At 41.3% G+C, this 24,664-nt stretch overlaps 1 protein-coding gene across 1 annotated transcript in view; it reads right to left on the bottom strand.

The window, feature by feature from the left end:
* Positions 1-2,138: 2,138 nt before the first annotated feature.
* Positions 2,139-24,664, bottom strand: part of GUCA1C (guanylate cyclase activator 1C) — a gene marked incomplete at both ends in the record, with an annotated part of 38,332 nt that continues 15,806 nt past the window's right edge. Inside the window, 5 exon segments of the mRNA XM_081085998.1 lie at positions 2,139-2,200; positions 2,203-2,346; positions 13,363-13,396; positions 13,398-13,451; positions 20,407-20,556. Of these exon segments, the coding sequence (XP_080942124.1) occupies positions 2,139-2,200; positions 2,203-2,346; positions 13,363-13,396; positions 13,398-13,451; positions 20,407-20,556 (444 nt within the window).

Genomic DNA, 24,664 nt, shown 5'->3' with positions numbered 1-24,664 from the left:
CTAACTGTACTAATAATTAGGCTATAAACTTCCAGCTCTAAACCCATCTCTCCATACTCTGCTTTGTGAAGCTAGGCTTGGGTCATATTGACCCAATGGCTTCTTTGCCAGGTTCAGCCCAAAGAGCATGCTAGAAGGGTATTACCAGGCATTAATTTTGGGAAAACAAAGTTACTGAGTCTCAGCTACCAGACATAAAGTGAGCCAGGTCACTGGGCTATTAGGATTCAGCAAGCCCACTTGGCACAGTTCTAGAGTAAGTACTCAATGCATGTAAGGAAAGGAGGAGGTAAATAGGGTTGACCCTTCAGTCAGTCAGGGTCCAATATTAGCCATGCTCCACTCAGGGAAACAAAACCACACTAGTTATTTTAAAGGAAAAAATAATGGTGCAAGGAATTACTTAAAAGGACAGGGATATGGCAGGAAGCAGTTCCCACCCTAGGCGGGGGGAACAACGGGAAGAGGTTGGAGTTATTAGAACATAGAAGCTTGAAGGGGGAGCTGGGACCCTGTTTTCTATGGAAAGGACACTAGGTGCCTGGAGGAATGGGGCAGGGGAGGAGGGGCCCAAAAAACAAACTATCACTGCCAGAATGGGGTTGTTGCTAGGGCAAGACTGTAATGATGCTTTTCTTTTCACTTTTGGCAAATGAGTAGAACTTTGTGTTATTAGAGTGGCAATGATTTTTCTCACATTACTTTATTTGTGGTCATTTTACTATTTTTTTTTAAATCTTCACCAAGGATATGTTTTTATTGATTTTAGAGGGAGAAGAAGGGAAAGGGAGAGAGAGAGACACACACACATCAATGTGAGAGAGAAACATTCATGGGTTGCCTCCCACATGATCCTCAACCAGGGATGGAACCCACAACCTGGGTATGTGCCCTGACCAGGAATCGAACCTGCGACCCTCGAGTGCATGGGACAATGTTCCAACCAACTGAGCCACACCAGCCAGGGCTGTGATCATTTTATTTGAATATATTTTATATTATATTGTGTACTTCTTTGTGAATCTTCTCAAAATCTCTTGGAAACCCCTAGAATATTTCTACCTCCATCTATACTACTGTCATCTTTATCTTCATCTACACCTCTGTATATGCAGTTCTTTTATCCACATCTGTAACGATGAGGGAGACAGGGACGGTAAACACTGTCTTTATAGTTTCAATTGTGTGTTTTCACCTAAATTTGAATATAAAAGCACAATTAGGAAGCTTTTTACATAAAGACAGCTCAGGACTGCTCTTCAACCTCCACTATGTTTCCAAAAGAAAGCCTTGCATTGAAAGATGTACTAATGGACCTGTGATTTAGAACCCCCAAACTTAAAAAGTTCTAAACCATCAAGAAATCCCATTCATCATTTCTTTTTTTTTTTTTAGAAAGGATATAAAAAAATAAAATGTCAGAACTGTAATGTCAGGACCATTTAAAATGTCAAGTTCTTGTTACATAGCTTGGCTGTCTGCTGTTCTGATCAAACCTGCAACTGGCACAATAATTACAGATGATGCATTGCATTTTCATGCATAACTGGACCCAGATTTATAGCAAATCAGACAGAAACGTTCTCAGTGCCCAGCCTGAAATTTTCTCCTTTTCCTACATAGCTTAAGACTTTGCCATTGGAACAGAACATTATTACTGATTCAGGACAGCATTTGGGGTCAGGAATGAGAAAGAAGGGCAGAAAGAAACTTTCTCAATACATCAGAACATAGCCATTTGTAATATACAGATGCAACAAGAACCAAGAGACAGTAAACACATTTGCCAAATGCATGTTTAATCTAAGAAGAATGCTAAATTGTGGAGACATTGCCCGGATCATCTAGTTCTACTTCAGATGCAGGTTATTTTAGTTGTGCAAGGAAACATACATGTAAGCTCTATTTTAAACTGATAGATATGGATACAGTTTTTCAGTTTAATTGTCATATTCTGATCTGCTCAGAGAATACTAATGTATAAGCAGAAAAGTAGCAATGCTTCTGTCTAGGGTCTTTATGGAAATCTCCATGGGACTTAAGATGAGTGATGTATTCATAACTGACGCCAATTATAATAAAATCCTGAAATCAATAACATGCACATGGAGGGAATTTCATTTCTTCTTAACTGAGATCTAGGGACGGCACTCCATCATGGGTTTTCCATTGACAAGCCTTGTTAGATGGTTTGAAGGAAGCGTCCTCCCGTGTCTGCCTGCTTCCCATTACAGGTAACTTTCAGTACATTGGAGAAGTTGAAGCTCTCAGAAACGACCTCCAGAAGACCCTGATCTTTTTCTGTACCACTGATAAATTCTTCTAAAGCATTGGTTCTCAACCTTCCTAATGCTGCGACCCTTTAATACAGTTCCTCATGTTGTGGTGACCCCCAACCATAAAATTATTTTTGTTGCTACTTCGTAACTGTAATTTTGCTACTGTTATGAATTGTAATGTAAATATCTTATATGCAGGATGTATTTTCATTGTTCTCGAAAGTCAATTCTCCTAGAAAATAATAAATAAACAATAAAAGGCTTTGTCCATACTACTCACTGGCATATACAATATAGTCACTGGTATTATTATTGACATACTCCTTTTGATATATTTTTACCTCAACCAGACTCTAAATTCTTTGAATATGCTCTTTTATTGATTTTTTACAGAAAGGAAGAGCGAGGGATAGAGAGTTAGAAACATCGATCAACTGCCTCCTGGACACCCCCTACTGAGGATGTACCTGCAACCAAGGTATATGCCCTTGACCGGAATCGAACCTGGAACCCTTCAGTCCACAAGCCAGTGATCTATCCACTGAGCCAAACCAGTTAGGGCAGAATATTCTTATATAGAAAAGCATTTGATGGAAGGATTGGTAGTGAAAATAAAGATGATGAAAGCACTCCATTTTTATTTTGGGTTGAGAATAAAAGATAAAGTGCCCATGAACACATATACATTCACATCTTCACACAATATTGATTACTTAGCCATTAATCTTGAAGATATACAAAGTAATAAAAGCATAAAGATTGAAGATTTCTAAGATCTGGAGGAAATAGTTGTTTGCAAGGCTGTTTTCAGTGTTCTTCTCTCTGAGAAAAAATTCTAGATTGTCCAAAGCTGAGAGGAAGGTTAAACATTTATTCATTCCACATATAATTATAGGCCATTAGTTCTCCTCTTCTGTCCTGATTTTTTATTCCTAATTTTATTACCTTGACTTAAGCCTTAGCCTATGCTGGCCAGTCTGATGCTATAAAAACACCATAGACCCTTAAGTACTTGCTGCCATACTTTTCCACTAACCTCATCCCACAAGATAACTTTTCAACCTTTTTGGTGGAGATGGGGTGGGGCCCTCTGTTGCCTTAAATTATTTGTATTATAACTATGAGCAGATTCAAGTGAAGGAGTACAGATGCAATTTATTATTTCAAAGAGATTCTACCCAGTAGAGTTTTGGCTGACTGGAAGGCCAGCCAAAGACAAGTACATTCAGTAACTAGAGGATGTGCACTTGGTGCAGAAAGTCAGCAGAAACTGAAATCAGGTGTTACACTGTACCTGTACTTTTTTAATGATAAGGACAAATATCTAAAATACAACCACAGTGCCCAGTCAGTGTGGCTCAGTTGGTTGAGCATTGTCCCATGCACTAAGAGGTCACTGGTTTGATTCCTGATCAGAGCACATGCCCTCGTTGCAGGCTTGATCCCCATACGGAGCGTGCAGGAGGCAGCCATCCTGATCATTCCCTCTCATCAATGTTTCTATCTCTCTCTCCCTCCCCCTTCGTCTCTTTATAAAATCAATACAAACATTTTAAAAATAAAAATATCATAGTGATTCAAATATAAATAAGCATGAATCATCACATTCTCATAATATACATTTTTCTTTCACTGGTAGAATACTAAAATACATTTTCTAGAGGAAAAGCTAATCTTTGCTCCTTATGTTTTCCTTATGCCAAAGAAGCCTGTGCAAAAACCCATCTAACGGTGGGTAGGAACAGAATTCCCTATGTCTCACAGGGAATGTACAAGTGTGGAATAAACCAACATGAAGTAGAGAAACCTGAAAATAAAAATGTGTAGGGAGTGTGTGGGTGGGGAGTGTCACACGGGTGAAGAGATGATGGGGGAACCACAAGCAACAAAAGAATAACTGTCCTTTGAAAGGGAAATTCACAGCTGCTAAATTCCCAGCCCAAGAGATTTTTCAAATGAGTAAAAGGGAAGTGAGAGTGGAGATAGGAGAGCTGAAGTAGATTTTTTCTCTGTCCCACCGCTGGCCGTGGAAGAGGCTGTGTCTGCAGGGCTGGTGTATAGTCACCATGTTGGTTAAAAAGCAGTGCAGGTTACTGATGTAAAAAAGAGAAAAAGGAATTATTTTTCTTTATATTTTTAGTGTGATATAATTATATTCTTTTTCATCTTTTTAATTTTATTTTTCAATCACAGTTTATATTCAATATTATTTTGTATTAGTTTCAGGTGTACAGCTTAGTGGTTAGACAATAATATACTTTACACAGTGGTCCCCCTGATATTTCCAATGCCCACCTGACACCATACATAGTTGTTGCAATATTATTGACTGGATTCCCTGTGCTGTACTTTACATCCCCGGGACTGTTTTGTAATAGCCAGTTTGTACTTCTTGATCCCTTCAGATCTCTCTCCCCAGCTGGTCCATGTTGCGGGTGCTCTTCCATCACTCAGTGCCAAGTTCAGCACTGGTGATAGGACAGCTACCCATGACTTTTTCTTTAGTCCTATCTTTGCAATCTGGTCATCCTCTTCATCTTCCTGGTTTATGTATTTCTTCCTATTAACATCTTAAATATCTTTTATAACAAATCAAAAAAATCACTGCTCCCCTCCCCACCCTTCCTCCTCCCCCAAAAAGCCAAATGTTATTGTACATGCCCACATTAGCAGATTTGCTCTAAAGAAATCAGTCTGGTTTTAAAAGAAGGTTTTTTAAGCCAGCCTGTGTAAAAAAAGGGTTTTGTCCCCAGTTAATTCTAATTCTTTTACATTAGAATTTCTGTTAGATTTGATCTAGCAATTGAATTGATACCCCTCCCCCGGGAACTGGCTTTTCAGGCCTTTCTACTATGGACATTGCCTTTGCTGAGACTACATTTCACTTGCTGTAGCCACATTCCATGATCTCCCCTCTGGGTATGCATAAAGAAGTCTCCGCCCAGAAAAAGCCCACCAAAAGTCCCTTAAAAGCCGCTGACTCCCATCACTGGGGGCTGGAGCCATCCAGGCTCAGCCACCTGGTGTGTGGATGATCGAATAAATTCATAATCCCTCACCATTCTGGCCTCCTGTGTTCCTCCTTCGGCGACCTAACAATTTCAAGAAAAGAAATGGTGTTGGGACTGGGAAATTAGCAAAGATGAGCATGGGAAGTCTCAGGCAATGAGAATGACCAGATATTCAAGGAAGGATGCTGGAGAAGATTTCCAATGAAACCGGCTTTGGGTTTGTTAGAAAGGTGGCACTAGAGGTAGTTAGCAGCACTTTATAGCAGAGAAGTTTTATTTTGTATTTCAATTGCAGTTCATTAAGTGTTAGTGTCAGGTGTAAAGCATAGTAGAAGGAGGGTGATTACTGAGCAGACATTTAGGGTAAAACAAAACAAAACAAAAAGGGGACAGAGCATAAAGGAAAACATCATTGAGTGACTAACCAGAGTTTTTAAATACAGTCGTAGCAGAGATGTTTTTATAACTTTATTTTTTTAAAATTAAATCTTTATTGTTCAGATTATTACATTTGTTCCTCTTTTCCCCCCCATAACTCCCCTCCTCCCAGTTCCTGCCCCACCCTCCGCCCTCACTCCCCACCCACTGTCCTCATCCATAGGTGCACGATTTTTGTCCAGTCTCTTCCCGCATCTCCCACACCCCTTTCCCCCCCAAGAATAGTCAGTCCATTCCCTTTCTATGTCCCTGATTCTATTATAATCACCAGTTCATTCTGTTCATGAGATTATTTATTCACTTGATTCTTAGATTCACTTGTTGATAGATGCATATTTGTTGTTCATAATTTGTATCTTTACCTTTTTCTTCCTCTTCCTCTTCTTAAAGGATACCTTTCAGCATTTCATATAATCCTGGTTTGGTGGTGATGAACTCCTTTAGCTTTTCCTTATCTGTGAAGCTCTTTATCTGACCTTCAATTCTGAATGATAGCTTTGCTGGATAAAGTAATCTTGGTTGTAGGTTCTTGGTATTCATCACTTTGAATATTTCTTGCCACTCCCTTCTGGCCTGCAAAGTTTCTGTTGAGAAATCAGCTGACAGTCGTATGGGTATTCCCTTGTAGGTAACTGAGTTTCTTTCTCTTGCTGCTTTTAAGATTCTCTCTTTGTCTTTTGGTCTTGGCATTTTAATTATGATGTGTCTTGGTGTGGTCCTCTTTGGATTCCTTTTGTTTGGGGTTCTCTGCACTTCTTGGACCTGTAAGTCCATTTCTTTCACCAGGTGGGGGAAGTTTTCTGTCATTATTTCTTCAAATAGGTTTTCAATATCTTGCTCTCTCTCATCTTCTGGCACCCCTATAATTCTGATGTTGGTACGCTTGAAGCTGTCCCAGAGGCTCCTTACACTATCCTCGCATTTTTGGATTCTTTTTTCATTTTGCTTTTCCGGTTGGGTGTTTTTTGCTTCCTCGCATTTCAAATCATTGACTTGATTCTTGCGCTCCTATAGTCTGCTGTAGGGAGTCTGTATAATATTCGTTATATCAGTCCGTGTATGCTTAATTTCTAGTTGGTTCCCCAATATAAGATCGAGGGTCTCATTAGTTTTCTTGTAGATCTCATTAAGTTTATCGGCGGCTTCTAAACAGTTCTTGAGAGACCTTAAAATTGTGGTTCTGAACTCCATATCTTCCATTGACAATTTTGTCGTTTCTTTGTCTCCGCATTTTGTTATGCTTCCTTGGTGCACCCCCTAGTGGTCTGAACTTCTGTCCTCTAGGGAGGTGCTAATCTAGCCTTTGCCTGAGGCTATCCTGCAAATGCCTCTGTGCAGGGCTTGGGCGGGGCGGGTCGCACAGGATCAACAGGGTGGGCCAGAGAGAGCAGTTATGGCGGCTCTCAGTCCTGTCCCCAGGGGCTCTGCCTCTCTGAGTCCCAGCACCCGCTGCAAACCTCGGAGAGAAAGCTGCACTCGCTCTGACCGAAGCCAGACAGTCCCGCTTCTCCCGTTTGAGTCTAGGTCCCTAAAGACTCGCCTGTATCTGGAGCTCAGAGTCTGTGACTCCCTCCCGATTGAAAACGCCAACCGCGCCCTCCACCGCCAGCCCGCTCTGCGCACTCCGCACCTCAGAATTTGACTTCAGCACTGCGCCTCCTCTGAGTGTCCGTATGCGTTTCTCTTTCCTCCTAGTTGTAGGACTTCCACTCAGCCAGCGTTCCTGTGGTTCTGGGTGATGTCCCTTCCGTCTTTTGGTTTCACTTTTGAAGTAGTTGTTCAAAGCAGCAAACTCCGGCGTTAACCTATGCCGCCATCTTGGTTCTCCGATATATAACTTTATTTTTATTGTTGACACTATTACAGATGTCCTCATCCCCTGCCCCTTTGCCCACCTCCACCCAGTCTCCACACCCTTCCTCTGGACATCACCACACTGTTGTCTGTGTCCATGGGTCACGCATATACATATGTTCTTTGGCTGCACTTAAAACTCAAAATACAATCATAGCAGACTTTTAAGTACAGCAGTTTCTTCCCTTATATGAGGAAACTCAGTTTCCTCTGATCTGGTGGTTCTCAGTTTCCCTCACTGTGACCTTCATAGCTTTCCAGAATATTCCAGTCTAAAACACATCTTTTTAAAAAATATATATTTTTATTGATTTCAGACAGGAAGGGAGAGAGAGATAGAAATATCAATGAAGAGAGAGAATCATTGATTGGCTGCCTCCTGCATGCCCCCTACTGGGGATCAAACCCGCAACCTGGGCATGTGCCCTTGACTGGAATCAAATCAGGGACCCTTCAGTCTGCAAGCTAATTCTCTATCTACTGAGCCAAACCAGCTAGAGCATATCTTTTGTGGCTCCATGTCTTCCTTCATGTCCTGTCCCTGTTTTCTTTTATCCTAAATGTCTGCTCCATAATCACCCTCTTTCATTTCCCCTCTGGCTTCCTTTTGTCTCTTTTGACTTTCACTATTTATTTTTATGAGCCGCTTAAGTCTCCCTTGTCCCTGTGCTATTAGGCACTGTGTTAAACTTTCAGCACTTAATGTTGTGTGAACAGCATCTATAAATCTTCCTCAATCATGTCAGGAATGACTTCTAAGCCGCTCATGGTGGAATGGGGATTGCTCTTCTTCCTGTAGCAAAGGTTATGGAATTCCACGCTTATTTATCCTGACTTGTCTCGCTGTCCTCTCTCCATTCTTCAATAATATTGAATGTTGAACTTCCAATTTTCAGTCTTTGAGGAGAATTCTCATCAAGTTCTCCTTCCTGGATGCTATTGTACATATTATAAAAATAAAACTAACTTACTGAATTATAATACATGCTCATGGTAAAAAAAATTCAAACACTGCTGAAAGGTGTAATGAAATGAAAGAATCTCCCTTTAACCTCTCTCTGGCCCCCTATTTGCACTTTCCATTGATAATTGATTCCTGCTAACCAATCTGTGTTTATATTTTATGAAGTTTGCAATGCATATGCATATATATGTTAATTTCCAAAGTAATTTTCTATTAAAGGGGCTTTTCTTCCCACAGATAGCATTGAATCTTATGCTTGTTTCTTCTTTATTTCTTCCTTTACTTTTCATATGACATCTTATCAGACAGTCATTCTTTTTGCAACTATTTCTAGAGTATCTACTATGTGCCATGAAGTGTGAGAGCACAGAAAATATCAAAGAATATAAAATGAAAATAGTTCTTGCCCTGGCAAGTGTGGCTCAGTTGGTTGGCCTTCATCTGATGATTGTTGGTTGATTCCTTGTCAGGGCACACCCTTGAGGTTGTGGGTTCCATTCTTAGTAGGGGGAGTGCAGGAGGCAGTATATCAATGTTGTGCTCTCACATCACATCAATGTTTCTCTCTTTCCAAAGATTAATAAACTATTCTTAAAAAAAAAAAGAAAGAAAGTAGTTCTTGCCCTCATGAAGCTTATAGCTCTTCATTTTTTATTTTCTTAGCATTATTCCTATACTAGAGGCCCGGTGCATGAAAATTAATGCACTGGAACGGTGGGGGGGTGGGGGGAGAGGGGACGGGGGTCCCTCAGCCCGACCTGCCCCCTCTCAGAGTCCAGGAGCCCTCAGAGGCAGGAGATGACCCAGCGATCAGGGGAAGGCAATGTCCCCATCACACCTCTGCTGCTGCCACTGCTGGAGGCTCAAGCCTGGGCCGGCCCTGGTTACCTGAGCCTCGAGTGGCCCTGGGCGGCTGGGCAGCCACCACCTGAGGCTGGCCTGAACCTTGGGCCGGACCTGGGCAGCTGGAGGACTGAGGGGTCTGGGGGACTCTGAAGGCAGGTGCACTGGTGGGGCTGAGGGGACTGGGCACCATCTCGTGGCTGTGGGCCCCACCATCTTTGAGGGCATGGCAGTCAATTAGCATATTCCCTCCTTATTGGCAGTGAGCACCTCCATCTTTGCTACGGCATGAGGATCAATTAGCATATTCCTTCTTTATTAGATAGAATTTCTCTTTTGATTAATCTTCTAACTTTGATTTGTTAACTACAATGATAATTATGTGTAGAATACTTTGTAGTTATTATGTATTTTTTATATGAACAGATTTGATGTTAATAATTCTTTTGCAAATAATTTGTGGTCTAATTGGGATTTTCATCTACAGTGGGGCCTTGACTTACGAATGTCCCGACTAACGAGTTTTTCGAGATACGAGCCGTCTCTCGGCCGATTTTTTGCTTTGATTTGCTAGCTAAAATTAGGGTTATGAGCCAGCTTCAGATACCCCATCACTAGTTGGCGCAGCGAATGTCACAGTGAATGCCACAACATCAGCCCAGCATCACGTGTCCCACTCATTCACTGTTTGATTTGACATATGAGCAATTTGAGTTACGAGCTCCGTCATGGAATGAATTAAACTCGTAAGTCAAGGCCCCACTGTATAGTATGTTCCTGAAGTTTTTCTGTTTGTATCTTGGTCAGTTGTGATCTTTATCTTTTGTGTCAATATTCATTGGATCATCAGGTACTAATGATGTGCTTATTTTTATACACATACTAGAGGCCCGGTGCACAAATTTGTGCACACGTGGGGTCCTGAATGGGGTGCAGGTGGGGGGGGGGGGCTGGGACATGATCGGCCCTCTGGTCAGGTGGTGGGATGCCTTTGCCGGCCCAGGATCCAGATCTGTCCTGCTAACATACATGCTAATTGTCAGGAGCCACCTGGCAGCCACTTTTGTATTGTTTCTTCCTTGTGAAACATCTAGGGAGCGGAAGTGGCCATGGTGCCCAAGGCTGACTTCCAAGAGGCCAACTGCACTGTTGGGATCGTGCGAGTGGCACTGGTCCATTGGTGCCTGGCCCGTTCTCTGGAGATTAGACCTGCAGGACTACTGAGGGAGGGAGTGGCTGCTGCTGGGCTGGTGGGCTGCCAGGAGGGGTCGATCAGCTTAGCCACACTCCCACTGTGGGAGTGCACTGACCACCACGAGGCAGTTACTGTGTTGATCATCTGCCCTTTGGAGGTCAGTGCACATCATAGTGACCAGTCGTTCTGGTCATTCGGTCATTCAACCGCTTAGGCTTTTCTATGTATGGATACATGGTTATCTTCATATATATATAATGTTGGCATACAGTCAACACTATTCTTATATACTTAATTGAACATTTTTATTTCTACCAACACTGATGTTTTTATAACAATGAAAATAAAAATTAAAAAATCATATTTTATTAGGCTTGTATAAATGTTGAGACATTCTCCTCTGTGGTAGTAACTTCTCTTTTATGTGTGAATGAAGCTCTTCTTTCTCCTCTGTCAAATACTGGCAAAATGCTTTTACACTTCTGCAAATATCAACCTTGTGCATCTTTATTACTTTCTTTTCCTTGTCCTCTGGTGCACTGAGCTGTCTTTATCTAACAGTACAATTTTATCATCTTTTCTTTGGTCCTTCTGGGAAGAGCCTAGTTGTCTCTTAATGAGATGATATAACAACCTCTAATAATTTCCACATAAAAAGCAAATTCTATCAGTTTTAGCTCTCCATATGCATTTGTCAAGACACAGCAGTTCATTGTTATTCCAAAGTACAACTAGTTTATTTGATATCTTCATTTTGTAAAAGCCAGTGATATATTTTTTTCTTAAATACACATTTCTATCAGAGGAAACGATTTATGTGATTAGTTCTATAAGCTATTCCATAAGCCAAAAAGCATTCTCTCTTTTGACATATTCTTCCAGGGCAAAAAGCTCACCTTTCTAACTGCAGCTAACCTCAATTATTTCCTGAGCACAATACCTTTACTCCCCGATTCACAACCTTTTCAACTCAGATTTTTCTTTCTAGACCTCTTCCAGCCCATATTCCCCATTTTAATGGTTCCTTATACTTTGTTCTTGAGAAACTTGCATAGATAGTAAACAAAGAGTCTTCCATCATTGTCTTATTTTCTGGAACATATTTTCTGTTCCTTCAAACTAATAGAATCTGAGCCTCTTCTTAAGGATACTATAATCCTCATATTTCTCCAAGGAAGGTCACCTTTTTTCTATCCCACTTCTCCCCACACTAGAAATAGGATCTATATATATTTTCAAACATTCTTGACCTGACTTTTGAATTCACTGTAAGTCTTAAGTATTTGCGATGTCCTATCTACTTCAATCAATGATTTCAACCCCCAGGGAGAAAAATGGTTTATCCTCTCTAATCTAATCTCTGTCATCCTGAAGGACCTCTAAGATTAAACATTGAAACAAAGCAGAAAAAAAATCTGCAGCATTTCTCCTATTTGGTGATACCATTTTGGGTTGCATATTCCAAACAAGGTTTCATTGACTTCATAAGGTTTCATTGACTTCCAATCTCCATTTCTCTGGTCCTTTTCTAGCTTCACTAAACTTCTTTATCATCTCTCTATAACCTGCATGTGTTCCTTGCAAGCTTTCATATGAACAGACTTATTTTATTTTCAATCTGTAGAGATCCAAGTACAAGTGATTACACCAAATGCTTTGATCTTGGTAAACTAGTAAGTGAGCAATCTGACTTCAGATTAAGCTGAGGCTGATCTAGACGTAGATCCTCCTTAAGAGGGGTATAGACGCTATTGATTATTTCCAAATATTTTTCTGAAAATTGTACTCTTGTCCAGTTGTTTGGCTCATTCCTAATGGCGATTTCATTTGAACTTTCTTTCAGCCTCCTCACCATCCTGTCCTTCCAGAATGAGCTACCACATTTGGCTAATGCAAACTGCCATACTCAACATGGGTCTCTACTGCCCTCTAATGTCCACTATAAGAAGTGACCCAGGTGGACAGGTTGAACCTGTGGAAAAAGTTACTGTGAATCGATGACAACCATGGCTGGAGTCCCAATGCCTCACATCCATACTTCTTAAAAATCTCTTACTAACATTATATTTGATAAAATTTTTACAAACTTTGTTATTTTTTGAGTACCATTCCTAGATATGCTGCCTCAATCTCAAGTTAATATACTCACCTAGCCAATTGTGTAAACACTCTCTCTTGGAATATCTGTCTTCCCTTTTCACTCTGCCTCTGAAGAAGTGAACCTTCTTTGATCCAAAGAGAAATCCATATTTTAGGGTAGAAAGAGCAAATGGAGAAATAAGCAGAAAGAGCAGAAATGGAGGCAAGTTTGGAGAACTCTTTCCAGAAATGTGTAGCCAACGGGAAGAAACAGAAATTAATATTAGAAGAAGATAACATAATTGAAAGAAGGGTTTCTTCAGTAAGGAACATTAAAGTTTCTTTGTAAGTTTATAAGAAACCTCTGGTAGAGTGGAAATAATCACTGGAACATGTCCCAGAGCAAACAGCAGAGGGCCCTTCATCTCATATTATCCTACTTTTCTTTCCTTGTATTCCCCCTTTACTCTCCATACTAAAATATCAAGCACAATGTATTGAATATAAATATGGTTAATAAATATTCCCTCAATTAAACTGTACCAACTGGAAAACATTATACTGGTCAAATTCTGTAGCTCGAATGATATCACAACTAGGGATCTCTTAAAACATTCATGCTTTTGTCTGAATGGCACGTCCCACCACCACCATCTCCTACTTTGGAAGAAAACAGCCTGAGGAGAGTAGCTGCCTTACCATCATGGTTTATATCAATCTTATGAAACACCAAAGTTGGTGAATTCTTCAGGACTCAGAGTTTGCTGACCATTGAGGGCTTGTACAGTCTGCAAAGAGAAATTAAATCAGGGAGTTCAACTTCGTTGGAAATAAATACATTTTATGACATTTCTACCCCAATGTGACAAAGTTTGGGGATGCGTGCATATCAGTTTTGCTATCTGACCTGTTCCTATTGTTAAAAATAAAAGATTGTATTCCAGTTATTAGTTAATGAGGCTTGGAAGTTAAATGAACAGCATAGTCTGAAGTTCAATTTCATACAGCACAGAGGGATCTGTTCAACATGTTAGGTCACAACAGATGCCAAGAGCCCACCAGAGAAAAAACTTGTAGCGGTCACTCTCATAACAATTACAGACCCAGAAAACAGACCATGTTTTCCATTTCAGACCTAATGTCTTTGACCTTATGAGTGAACATGAAAGGATGATCTGTAAGTCTCTAAGGCTTCCTTTCTGGCTTCTGACAGTGGAACCTCTGGTCCTTTCTGCCCTTTTATAGGATGTTGGACTGGGAAGACAGATAGGTATGCCTTGGAAGGACACTGACTTTCTCTCACACGCTGCCAGCTCTTCTTCTTCATAAAAAGTTTCAGGGGACTCAGGGAAAGTGACACTTCCAGCTCCCCCGCCCCCACTCCCTACTCCAAGTGATTAAATGAAATGACCTGTATTTGACATAGAAATTCATAATAAAATGAAAGAGAGAGACACACAGAGAGAATAAATTAGTCATCTGGAATTTGAACATAACTATCTTGACTGAACATCAAGGAATCTCTGGAAGCACTGGTGGCAACACATTTCAGTCAGAGAGCATGGACTTAAACATGACTATCTCTTTTACTGCTTCCCAAGCACTACTAGTATTAAAGCCACGATTAATCATAATTAATAAAGTTATTAATCATAATAAATTAATCATAATGGCAAAGCACCGCTTGTGGCTTTAGCAAGTTGAGGTCTTACCGTCAAATATAGGGTAATACTTAGAGTGATGGTTACATCTATGGAGCATCTTATTAGATGAAGTTTTTAGGGTTTTTCAGTGTCTTAGCCGAGACCCCAACACCTAGAAACTGTGGGTAGGCCTCCATATTCCCACATCCTGAATTGATACTAGACCACATGTAAGATTCATAATAAAAGATTATAAAATTTCTAGGAGTTGTCCACCACTCATCCCCTGGCAATGTCCGTGAGAGTGAAGGCTTAATGGGAAGGTGACAAAGCTTGAGGGGGTAATATTTTTGGAAGGAATTGTCAGTATGCCTGTGTCTTCCCTCTTCTTATAGGAGAAGCGTGTGGGGAGTGAGCAAGGAGGCATGGTTTGTTTCCTTGTTTCCTTATTTAGCACATGCTCTTTCTCCTGCATCTGGCTGAGCTTTTCTCTGGTCTCTCTCTGAGTGGGAGCAGAGGAGGTGTGAGAGAATTGGAAGCAGCAGAGCTCTGACTTGGTACTGTCGTGGTTATCTAGTTTCAGAGCTCTCCGGATGGAAGATGTCTAAAGTTGACCCTTTTTCTGAGGACCCCCGACCTCCTTTTTATTACTGAGACACTCTCTTGTAGTTCTCTAAACATAAAGCATGCGTTTTGATTTCAGCTGATTCTTCCAGGCTCCTCTACAGCCTCCAGGTGTTTCTCAACACCTATACACAATTGGCATTTTGGACTAGACAATTCGCTCTTGTTCAGGGTCATCTCCTGCATTGTACAATGTTTAACAGCAGCCCTGGTCTCTACACAATAAGTGGTGGTAGCACCACACCCTCCCCAGCTTCCCGACAACTGAAATATCCGTGATATTGCCAAACATCTCCTGGAGAGGAGTGGACAATCGCTCCTGGTTGAGAGCCATTCTGTAGATCTATCTCCAGTTTCCTTCTTTTGAGGTTGCCTCATTTTCCAAAGGGCTCAGCTGGACAAGATCCAAGACAACTCTAACACAGCTTCCTCTCCCAATTACCAATATCTGACCCATAGAAAAACCCAGGCATCCTTCATCCCAACAAACTCTAGAAATGCAGGAATTTCCTAAACATCATCCCTCTAACTGCTGCCCTGTGTGCCTCTTCAGATATTTCAGGTATGACTAAAACACTCAACACTGTGCTCCCACATCACAATGGTCTCCTCAAACCTTCATGCTATTGACTTGAGGACTTTTACCCAAGAAATCCGTTCCTATAATCTTTCTCACAAATGCTCCTCTTGTCCATTTAAGATCTAACTACTTCTATAAATTCTGCCTATAATCTAGTTCTTCCTTCATATCTATTAATGCCTGGGCTGAATTCCATTTCCACATCTTGATATCATGTGTCAAGAGAACTCATACTGTACAGTATGCATTATTTTTTACCCTGCTGGGGTTTTTTGCCATAATATAGAAAATATGTTCGTAGACCACTAATCCTATCTAATAATAGACAAACATGGTAATTAACCGTACCTCCGACATGCTTCCCATTGGCTAATCAGGGCGATATGCAAATTAACTGTCAAACAAGATGGCGGCCGGCAGCCAGGCAGCTGAAGCGAACAGGAGGCTTGCTTGCTCCAGTGATGGAGGAAGCCAAGGTTCCCCACCTGCCACTGCCGGCCTCTGAGCTTCACTCTAAGAAACAATGATGCAATTATAGAAGCTAAACAAACCCCAGAAACCTGCTTTCAACCAGCCAGGCCTCAGAGCTGGAGCTGCAACAGTGTTTCAATTATAGAAGCCAAACAAACCCAGATACCTGCTTTCAGCAGCTAAGGTCTCAGAGCTGGAGCCGAGCCTCAGAGCTAAAGCCAGCTCTCAGTTCCAGTGACAGCCATAGAAGGTAAATAAATCCCAGAATAAAAAAAAAAGGAAAAAAGGAGAGGTTGGGAGCTTCAGTCACCCACCAGCCTGAAAATGGCCCTCAGCCTCTCACCCAGACTGGCCAGTCACCCCAGTGGGGACCCCCACCCTGAAGGGGGTGTGACCAGCTGCAAATAGCCATCAGCCCCTTATCCAGGCTGGCCAGGAACCCAAGCGGGACCCCCACCCTGATCCGGGACACCCTTCAGGGCAAACCAGCCGGCCCCCACCCGTGCACCAGACCTCTATCCTATATAGTAAAGGGGTAATATGCAAACTGACCCTAACAGCAGAAAGACTAGGAATGACTAGTCACTATGACACACACTGACCACCAGGGGGAAGACGCTCAATGCAGGAGCTGCCCTCTGGTGGTCAGTGAGCTCTCACATGGGAGGAGCTCTGCTCAGCCACAAGCCAGGCTGATGGCTGCCAGTACAGTGGTGGTAGTAGGAGCCTCTCCTGCCTCCTCAGCAGCACTAAGGTTGTCCAACTGCAGTTTAGGCCTGCTCCCCTCTGGCAAGTGGATATCCCCTGAGGGATGCCGGGCTGCCAGAGGGATTTCTCATTGCCTCTTAGGCCCAATCCCCCAGGGAGCAGGCCTAAGCCAGCAGTTGGTCATCCCCTGAGGGGTCCCAGACTGCCAGAGGGCGCAGGCCAGGCTGAGGGGTCCTCCCCTCCCCCCGAGTGCACAAATTTTTGTGCACCGGGCCTCTAGTTTTTTTATAAGTACATATTCCATTGAATTAATTTATTTAAAAATTTTCCTCTTTCAGGTTGTTTTGCATTTTTACTTATTTAAGTGATTCTATGATGAAGTTATAGAACTTCTATCTTTATGACATTGATGATTATTATTCCTGACCTAAAGTAACTAATGTTGACTTTAAAATAAAAATTTAGCATATTAATGCAAATTACCAAATTTCCAAGAATGTTATAGCCATTTATACTTCCTCCACAATGGCTAAGGGTACTCTTTTTTTTTTTTTAATATATTTTATTGATTTTTCACAGAGAGGAGAGGAGAGGGATAGTTAGAAACATCGATAAGAGAGAAACATCAATCAGCTGCCTCCTGCATACCTCCTATTAGAGATGTGCCCACAACCAAGGTACATGCCCTTGGCTGGAATCGAACCTGGGACCCTTCAGTCTGCAGGCCAATGCTCTATCCACTGAGCCAAACCGGCCAGGACTAAGGGTACTCTTTTTATAGTGTCCTTGCCAGAAATGCATCTTATTGTTTTTATCTTTATTAATTTAACTAGTGGCCCGGTGCATGAAATTCGTGCATGGTGGAGGGGGTGTTCCTCAGCCCAGCCTGCACCCTCTCCAATCTAGGACCCCCCTCGAAGGATGTCCTACTGCTGGTTTACAGGGATCAGGCCTAAACCAGCAATCGGACATCCCTCTCGCAATCTGGGACTTCTGGCTCCTAACCACTCACCTGCCTGCCTGCTTGCCTGATTGCCACTAACCACTCTGCCTGCTGGCCTGCTTGCCCCCAACTGCCCTCCACCACCGGCCTGCTTGCCCCCAAATGCCCCCCCACTGTCCTGTTTACCTCCAACTGACCCCCACTGATGGCCTGCTTGCCCCCAACTGGCCCTACTGCTGGTCTGCTTACCCTCAATGACCCCGTCCCCCACCAGCCTGATCACCCACAACTGCCCTCCCCTCTTGGCCTCTAGCCGCCTCTACCTCGGCCCTGCCACCATGGCTTTGTCCAGAAGAATGTCCGGAAGTTCTCCTGGAAGGTCTCCCAGTCTAATTAGCATATTACCTTTTTATTAGTAAAGATAGAGGCCTGGTGCACAGGTGGGGCCAGCTGGTTTGCCCTGAAGGGTGTCCTGAATCAGGGTGGGGGTTCCCTTGGGGCATAGGGTGGCCCTGGCGAGGGGCCTGTGGTGGTTTTCAGGCTGGCCACGCCACCATGGGGTGAGGGTCCCCACTGAGGTGGTCTAGCCAAGCTTGGGTGAGGGGCTGAGGGCTGTTTTCAAGCTGGCCACACCCCCTTCAGGGTGGGGGTCCCTGCTGGGGTGCCTGGTCAGCCTGAGTGAGGGGCGGCTGAGGGCCATGTTCAGGCTAGCCACACCGCCTTCAGAATGGTGGTTCCGCTGGGGTGCCTGGCCAGCCTGGGTGAGGGGCCAATGGCTGCTTGCAGGCTGGCCAAGTCCCCCAGCGGGGACCTTCACCCCATGGGGGTGTGGCCAGCCTGGGTGAAGGGCTGAGGGTCATTTTCAGGCTGGCCACACCCACTTCAGGGTGGGGGTACCTGCTGGGGGGCGTGGCCAACCTGGGTGAGGGGCTGAGGGCTGTTTGTCTGCTGGTCATGGCCTTGTACAACCCAGGCTCCCAGACCCTCCTTGAGCAGAGGCCACAGCAGCTGGAAGCTGGTATCTGGGATTTATTTATCTTCTATAATTGAAACTTTGTAGCCTTGAGCGGAGCCCACAGCCAGCCAGGACAGGCAGGAAGCTTGGCTTCCTCCATCGCCAGGGGCAACCCAAGCCTCCTGTTTGCTCCAGCTCTGTGGCCACCTCCCTCTTGGTTGAGTTTATTTGCATACTCACTCCTGATTGGCTGGTAGGTGTGGCTTGTGGGTGTAGCAGAGATATGATCAATTTGCATGTTTCTCTTTTATTAAATAAGATTAGAGAAAATAGTATCCGATTACTAAATAAATGTCTGCTCTGAGCTTTTATTATTTTAGTTTTTCTACTTTCTTTTTGTTCTCTTTCTAAATATTTTCAGGAAAAACTGAATTAGCTGCCTAATATTTATCTTTCTTTGACCCACTAAGTTATACATTATAATTAATGAAATCTATGTAATTTTCCCATAAGACTTAGAAAAGATCACTTTTATCCTTTAGTTCCTCCTAATTCTTTTGAGACTCTGATGACCCTTTCTCTCCCCACAAAATTGATAACACACAGGGAAAATTTTTCCCTCAGTGTCAAAGGCCTCGCGATCTCTTATGCACAGATCCTAGGAAAAGAAGCTCTGCTCTGGCTACTGCTTTAGAGGTTTTCCCTAACATTCATATGTTGTATTAGATATTCAGTGTTTTTAAAGTGAGTTTGAGTATATTTATTTAAGAAGATATTTTCAAATTTATATGGGGTTATGCACACTCTACAGAACATTTTAGATTCTTAATTTTGTGTTGCAACATGTAGTGTATATGCAGAATTCTGAATTTAGTGCTTACGAAGTTTGATTACCCAGTGCCCCTTAATACATTTTTGTGAATGATCTATGTGAGATTAAAGTGAAACAATAATAGTATTATCATACTTTTGAATTCTTTCCATATGTTGATTAGCTCTACATTTGCTAAAGTTTTAAATTTTAACAAATTTGTCCACTTGAAGTATTTAATTAAAATTGTAATTCCAGCCTTCTTTTACATTTTTACTAATATTTCTGCTATAAATTATGTTTGTAACTCAACTCCTTCATCTATAAATGAAAGAATTTAGACCAGATTATTTCTAAGACATCTGATTCTAACTCTGATTCTGTTAGAAAGTCAGTGTATTACAGTCATAATGTTTGTTTTACTTTATATCTTCATTTAGGTATAGTCTCCCACTTAATCACCTTTTACTTTGAAAATCATATTTCATACAATGATAATAACTATCCCCACCCCATTGGTAAAAGGGAGCTAGATTTGTAAAAGGACTTACTAGTAATGAATGTTAGAGATGGAAAGGAGTGGGTATTCCTGAGCTATCTGTCAGAAATACTTTAGTCAGCTCCTAGAAAGATTAGTCCTCAAGTATCTTTATTCTTAGTCCATGTCTCTTGTTATCTAAGCCATCTTCCATTTTAGCTGCTATTTGCAAGGCTTTCTGCACCAAGGCAGAGAAAAAAAGATAAGCTGTTTTAGAACATCATGTTTATTTCATTTTTCATCTCAATACTCTGCTAAATTTGTGAACTTCAGAGTGGACTACACACAGAAGGAAATGGTTTGCAGCTGTACACTCAGTAACCAATAAGATAGTGAAACTTACATTGTTTCAGCAGCTCCAAATGCATATCCCAAAATAGCCTATCACATAGCTGTCACCAACTCCATAGGGAGGAAAATTGAATTAACTATATAACATTCTCCAAAGGATATTTTACTATTTCACTTACCATGAAGACGTTCAGCAGTTCCTTTTTGTCAATAGAACCATTTCCATCAGCATCATACAGCTTAAAATACCGCTTTAACTTTTGCCCCATTTTTCCTCGTACAACTAGATTTACAGCAGCAATAAACTCTAAAAAGTCAATAAATCCATCTTATGGAGAGCAAGGTGGAAAGAGAAATAAATATTTTAAAATAACAATTGTTTTTTATTTGAGAAGTTATTGTTTATGAGCAGACCTTTTATTTGAGAAGTTAACCCAAAAAATTTTAGCATAGAACTTTTTCTTGGTGTTTCATTTTAAAAATAACATATAGGGCCCTGGATGATGTGGCTCAGTTGATTGAACATCATCCCATGCACCGAGAAGTCACCAGTTCGATTCCTGATCAGGGCACATGCCTGGGTTCAGGCTCAATCCCCAGTAGTGGGTGGGCAAGAGACAGCCGTTCATGTTTCTTTCTCGTATCAATATTTCATTCTCTCTCCCTTTTTCTCTCTAAAAAGTAAATTAATTCAAAATAATGATAATACATAGGTATGTGTATAGGAAAAATGGGTATAGAAAAAGAAACAAGTAACTTTAAATATGTAGTTAAATACTTTTTTGGAGAAAATCCCTACTTCTTATATCTAAAAAGAAATGGTTCTCAAATGCCATGACAGAAGGTTGAACCCTCACCACTGAGCACCTACAGTGGTTGCCTTCTCCTTGGCATCTTCAGGTGTTGTCGTCCACTCAGGGAGAAGACCAGGTACTCATTTTTAGTGGAAAGGAAGCATCTCAAGTAGCAGATTCTGCTCTCCTTTTAAAGACTCTGGTTGATCATTTTGGACTGTTAAATTCCAGGATTCCTTTTAAGGGACTCATTTTCGGTGTCAGCCAAAATTTCTCAGCCTCTTTATTCTATTGAGATTTTGTAATATTAGTCCATCTTAGAAAAGATTGTTTAAGGCAGCGGTTCTCAACCTGTGGGTCGTGATCCCTTTGGGGGTCGAACAACCCTTTCACAGGGGTTGCCTAAGACCGTCGGAAAACACATATATAATTACATATTGTTTTTGTGATTAATCACTATGCTTTAATTATGTTCAATTTGTAACAATGAAATTGGGGGTCACCACAACATGAGGAACTGTATTAAAGGGTCGAGGCATTAGGAAGGTTGAGAACCACTGGTTTAAGGGTTGCAAATTTAGGTAGTTCTTCTATCCTTTTTAAACTGGTGAAATGTTCTGAGTTGAAAAAGACAAAGTGTGTAATTCATAAGAACCATACACTTCAAACTTTGTTCAGCCAAACATTCAACCATCTTAAGAAAGGTGGTCATCTCTGGGTGTATGACTCACTCTGCTATTTTTCCATGAGTTCAGATGACGGTGATAGCATATCCAGCCCAAAACATGCAGTCAGCTGCATTTTCCTTGGAATATTTGGAATGTCCAGTCTTTTTTATTTTTAATCTTTATTTTTGAAAGTATTACATATGTCCTCTTTTGCCCCCATTGATTTCTTTCAACCTGCACCCATCCCCCAGCCCTGGCCTTCACCACCCTATTGTCTGTGTCCATGGGTTATGCGTTTATGCATACAAGTTCATTGGTTACCATTTGCAGCAACATGGATAGGATGTCATCTTTCTTACAAAACTGGATGTGACATAAAGTACCTATTTCCCTTGGAAATAAAGAGTGTTAGTGTAAAGTGACATGTGCTTGTCTTGAGTCTAATTCCACCAGATCTCTAAGAAAAGCAACTGAGAAATCAGTAGTAGGTCTGGATGTGAAGCAGAGCCTATTTGGTTGGGTAATTGTTTTTTGAAAAAAGGTAACTACAACATCTCTAATATTGGAAGCCAATGTGCTAATCACTATAGTGTTATCTTCACAATGTATTACATTTTTAAATATTCTTCATGCTGTGAATATTTTACCTCTATGTAACAAATATGTAAAAAAGCATAAAATATTTAAAAATCATATCACTACATTTGGGTATTAGAGTTTTACATTTTACAATTTAGTCATCTTTACTCCACTGATAATTTTAATACTTCTGATGAGATAAGACGTGGGCTAACAGATTGGTGTCTGGTTGAATGAATCTCCTAAAGGAAGTTTGCTCAAGTATATAAAACGTAAAGTGATTTTACCTTTTCTCCATCTACCTTTCCTATTGCCTGTTCCCACCACCTTATTAATCCCTAGCAGAGCTGTGGCTGAGACAAGGAAAACATGTTTTATAGAGCTGAAATTTAAGATGACATCAAGATATTGTATCTCCAGATTTGGCAGGATATGACCATAATTTTTCAGAAACAGAACTGACAGGTGCAGTGGATGTAACCTGGGTGGACAGTATCCAACCAGGGGCACATCTGCTCCCAGGTCTCCCTACTGTGTCTTTAGAGCTGACCAAACAACACAGCTGTTTCCTGGGGGGTTATTGTGCATGTTTACCCAAAGGTCACAGAAGCACCCTCCCTGCGAAGACTGAGCTGGCTATTATAAAGTTGATCCTCCAGTGTTCCCATAACAACCTGATATGTTGTGATGGTTTGTTTCATTTTTCAAATCCTGCATCAGTGATCACAGTTTTCAGTGTCACCTGCATGATGAATGGCAACAGGCTAGATTGAGCAATGTTGCCTGTAGAACAGTTGCTATTTTTTATGAGACACAGCAGGTGGATGGCCCTAGCACCTTCCAATTCAGGCTTTGAAAGCTCTGGGCAAACCCGGAGATGAGCATCAATATTTTTATTGTATGGTTTTAAAATGGACAACCTGCTTAATCTACAGCCAAAGTTGATTATGGGAACAAAACCTTTCTACTTAGACAAGTGCAGCCTCTTCAAAAGCTCCTGGAAGAAAAATATTTCCTGTTTGCATTTCAACATTTTGTTATGTAGTCATACAAATTACTCCTTACAGTCTGCAGCCAACCTTCTTTCCAATTACCTTTCTGTTAAGATTTTGTAGAAATTTGCATTAGAGAGATGATCCCAGTGAATGTGATTTAATAGCTTGTGTTAGTGTTGGAAAGGAGTTTAGGTAAATGCTGTTCTATAAAGCAAAAGAAAAAAGTTATTGTCTTCAGTTAATCTACAGATTTCAAGGATGGAAATGGGGGCTGAGTTACAGAGAAGGTGAGGGGTGAGGTGTCCCTGCAAATGTGAATGCAATAGAGAATGCCCCAAAACTTTTCTTTGGGGCAATCCAAAGAAACACTGTTATGGTTATAGTTCTGTATTTGGGCTACAGGAGTCCTCAGGACACACAAAATTGTCTGGAGATGTCAGAGTGGGGTTCTTAAACTCCCTGTATTAGAATTATGTCAGAACAATGAAATATGCAGATTCCTAGACCCCAACTCCAAACAACAGCACCAAAACTCCTTGGGATGGGGTATAAGAGTCTGTATTAAACACTCCCAGGTGAGTCTTAGATATCCCAAGACTAGGAAGCCATGGACCTCAGCTGTTTTTCTTATCCACATCTTTCTTTGTGGGCAATGTAATCATCTAGCTATCTCTCCAAGTGGCTATTGTAAGTGTGACTTATTTTTACATGAATTTACTTAACCTTATAAGACTAACTAGAAAAATTAATACTGACATAGTCACACAAATACAGTCCAGAAATCAAAAATTAATTTCAAAATAACAGCCAGTCTTTACTTTCATTTCTGGAACAAACACGAGTTGCACAAAATGTATGCATTTCTTCACAGCACCCCTTCCTCTCCCATCTGCTCTTTCACGTGCTCCCTGCTGCTCAGTCTCCAACAATCTCCATAGCCCAGTGTCTTCGCTGCCAGCCTAGGGTGAGAACATTTCACTCTCTTACTCCACCAATTTTTCTCATTATTCTGCATCACAAAATCCTAGAAAATCAGTTTGGCAATGGCAGGATCCTCTTTAGAGGATAAGGGAGGTTGCAAATTGGGAACACACAAAGCCATTCCATGAGCCTTAGGAATGAAGAGTTTGGGTGGATGTATACAAAAATAATTTTAATCCAACACGTTTATAGATTTATACATCTGAGGATGGAGTGGTTTACAAAAGAGTCAAAATAGGGGTCAAGATATGGAAGCATGATAGTTTCTCAGGCTCCTGGGGGAGTTTGGCTCCATTAATATAAGTCATTTTATAGAAAGTGTTTAAAACAAGAAAAAGAGGGAGAAAAAAAAATATATATATATATATGGAGACTTTAAATTTAAACTTTCTCATGGTCTCTCCAATGTATGAAAACTAT

Source organism: Myotis nattereri (assembly GCF_964212035.1).
Source record: "Myotis nattereri genome assembly, chromosome: 3".
In the NCBI taxonomy this organism is placed as follows: domain Eukaryota; kingdom Metazoa; phylum Chordata; class Mammalia; order Chiroptera; family Vespertilionidae; genus Myotis; species Myotis nattereri.
This window is presented reverse-complemented; position numbering and strand designations above follow the sequence as displayed.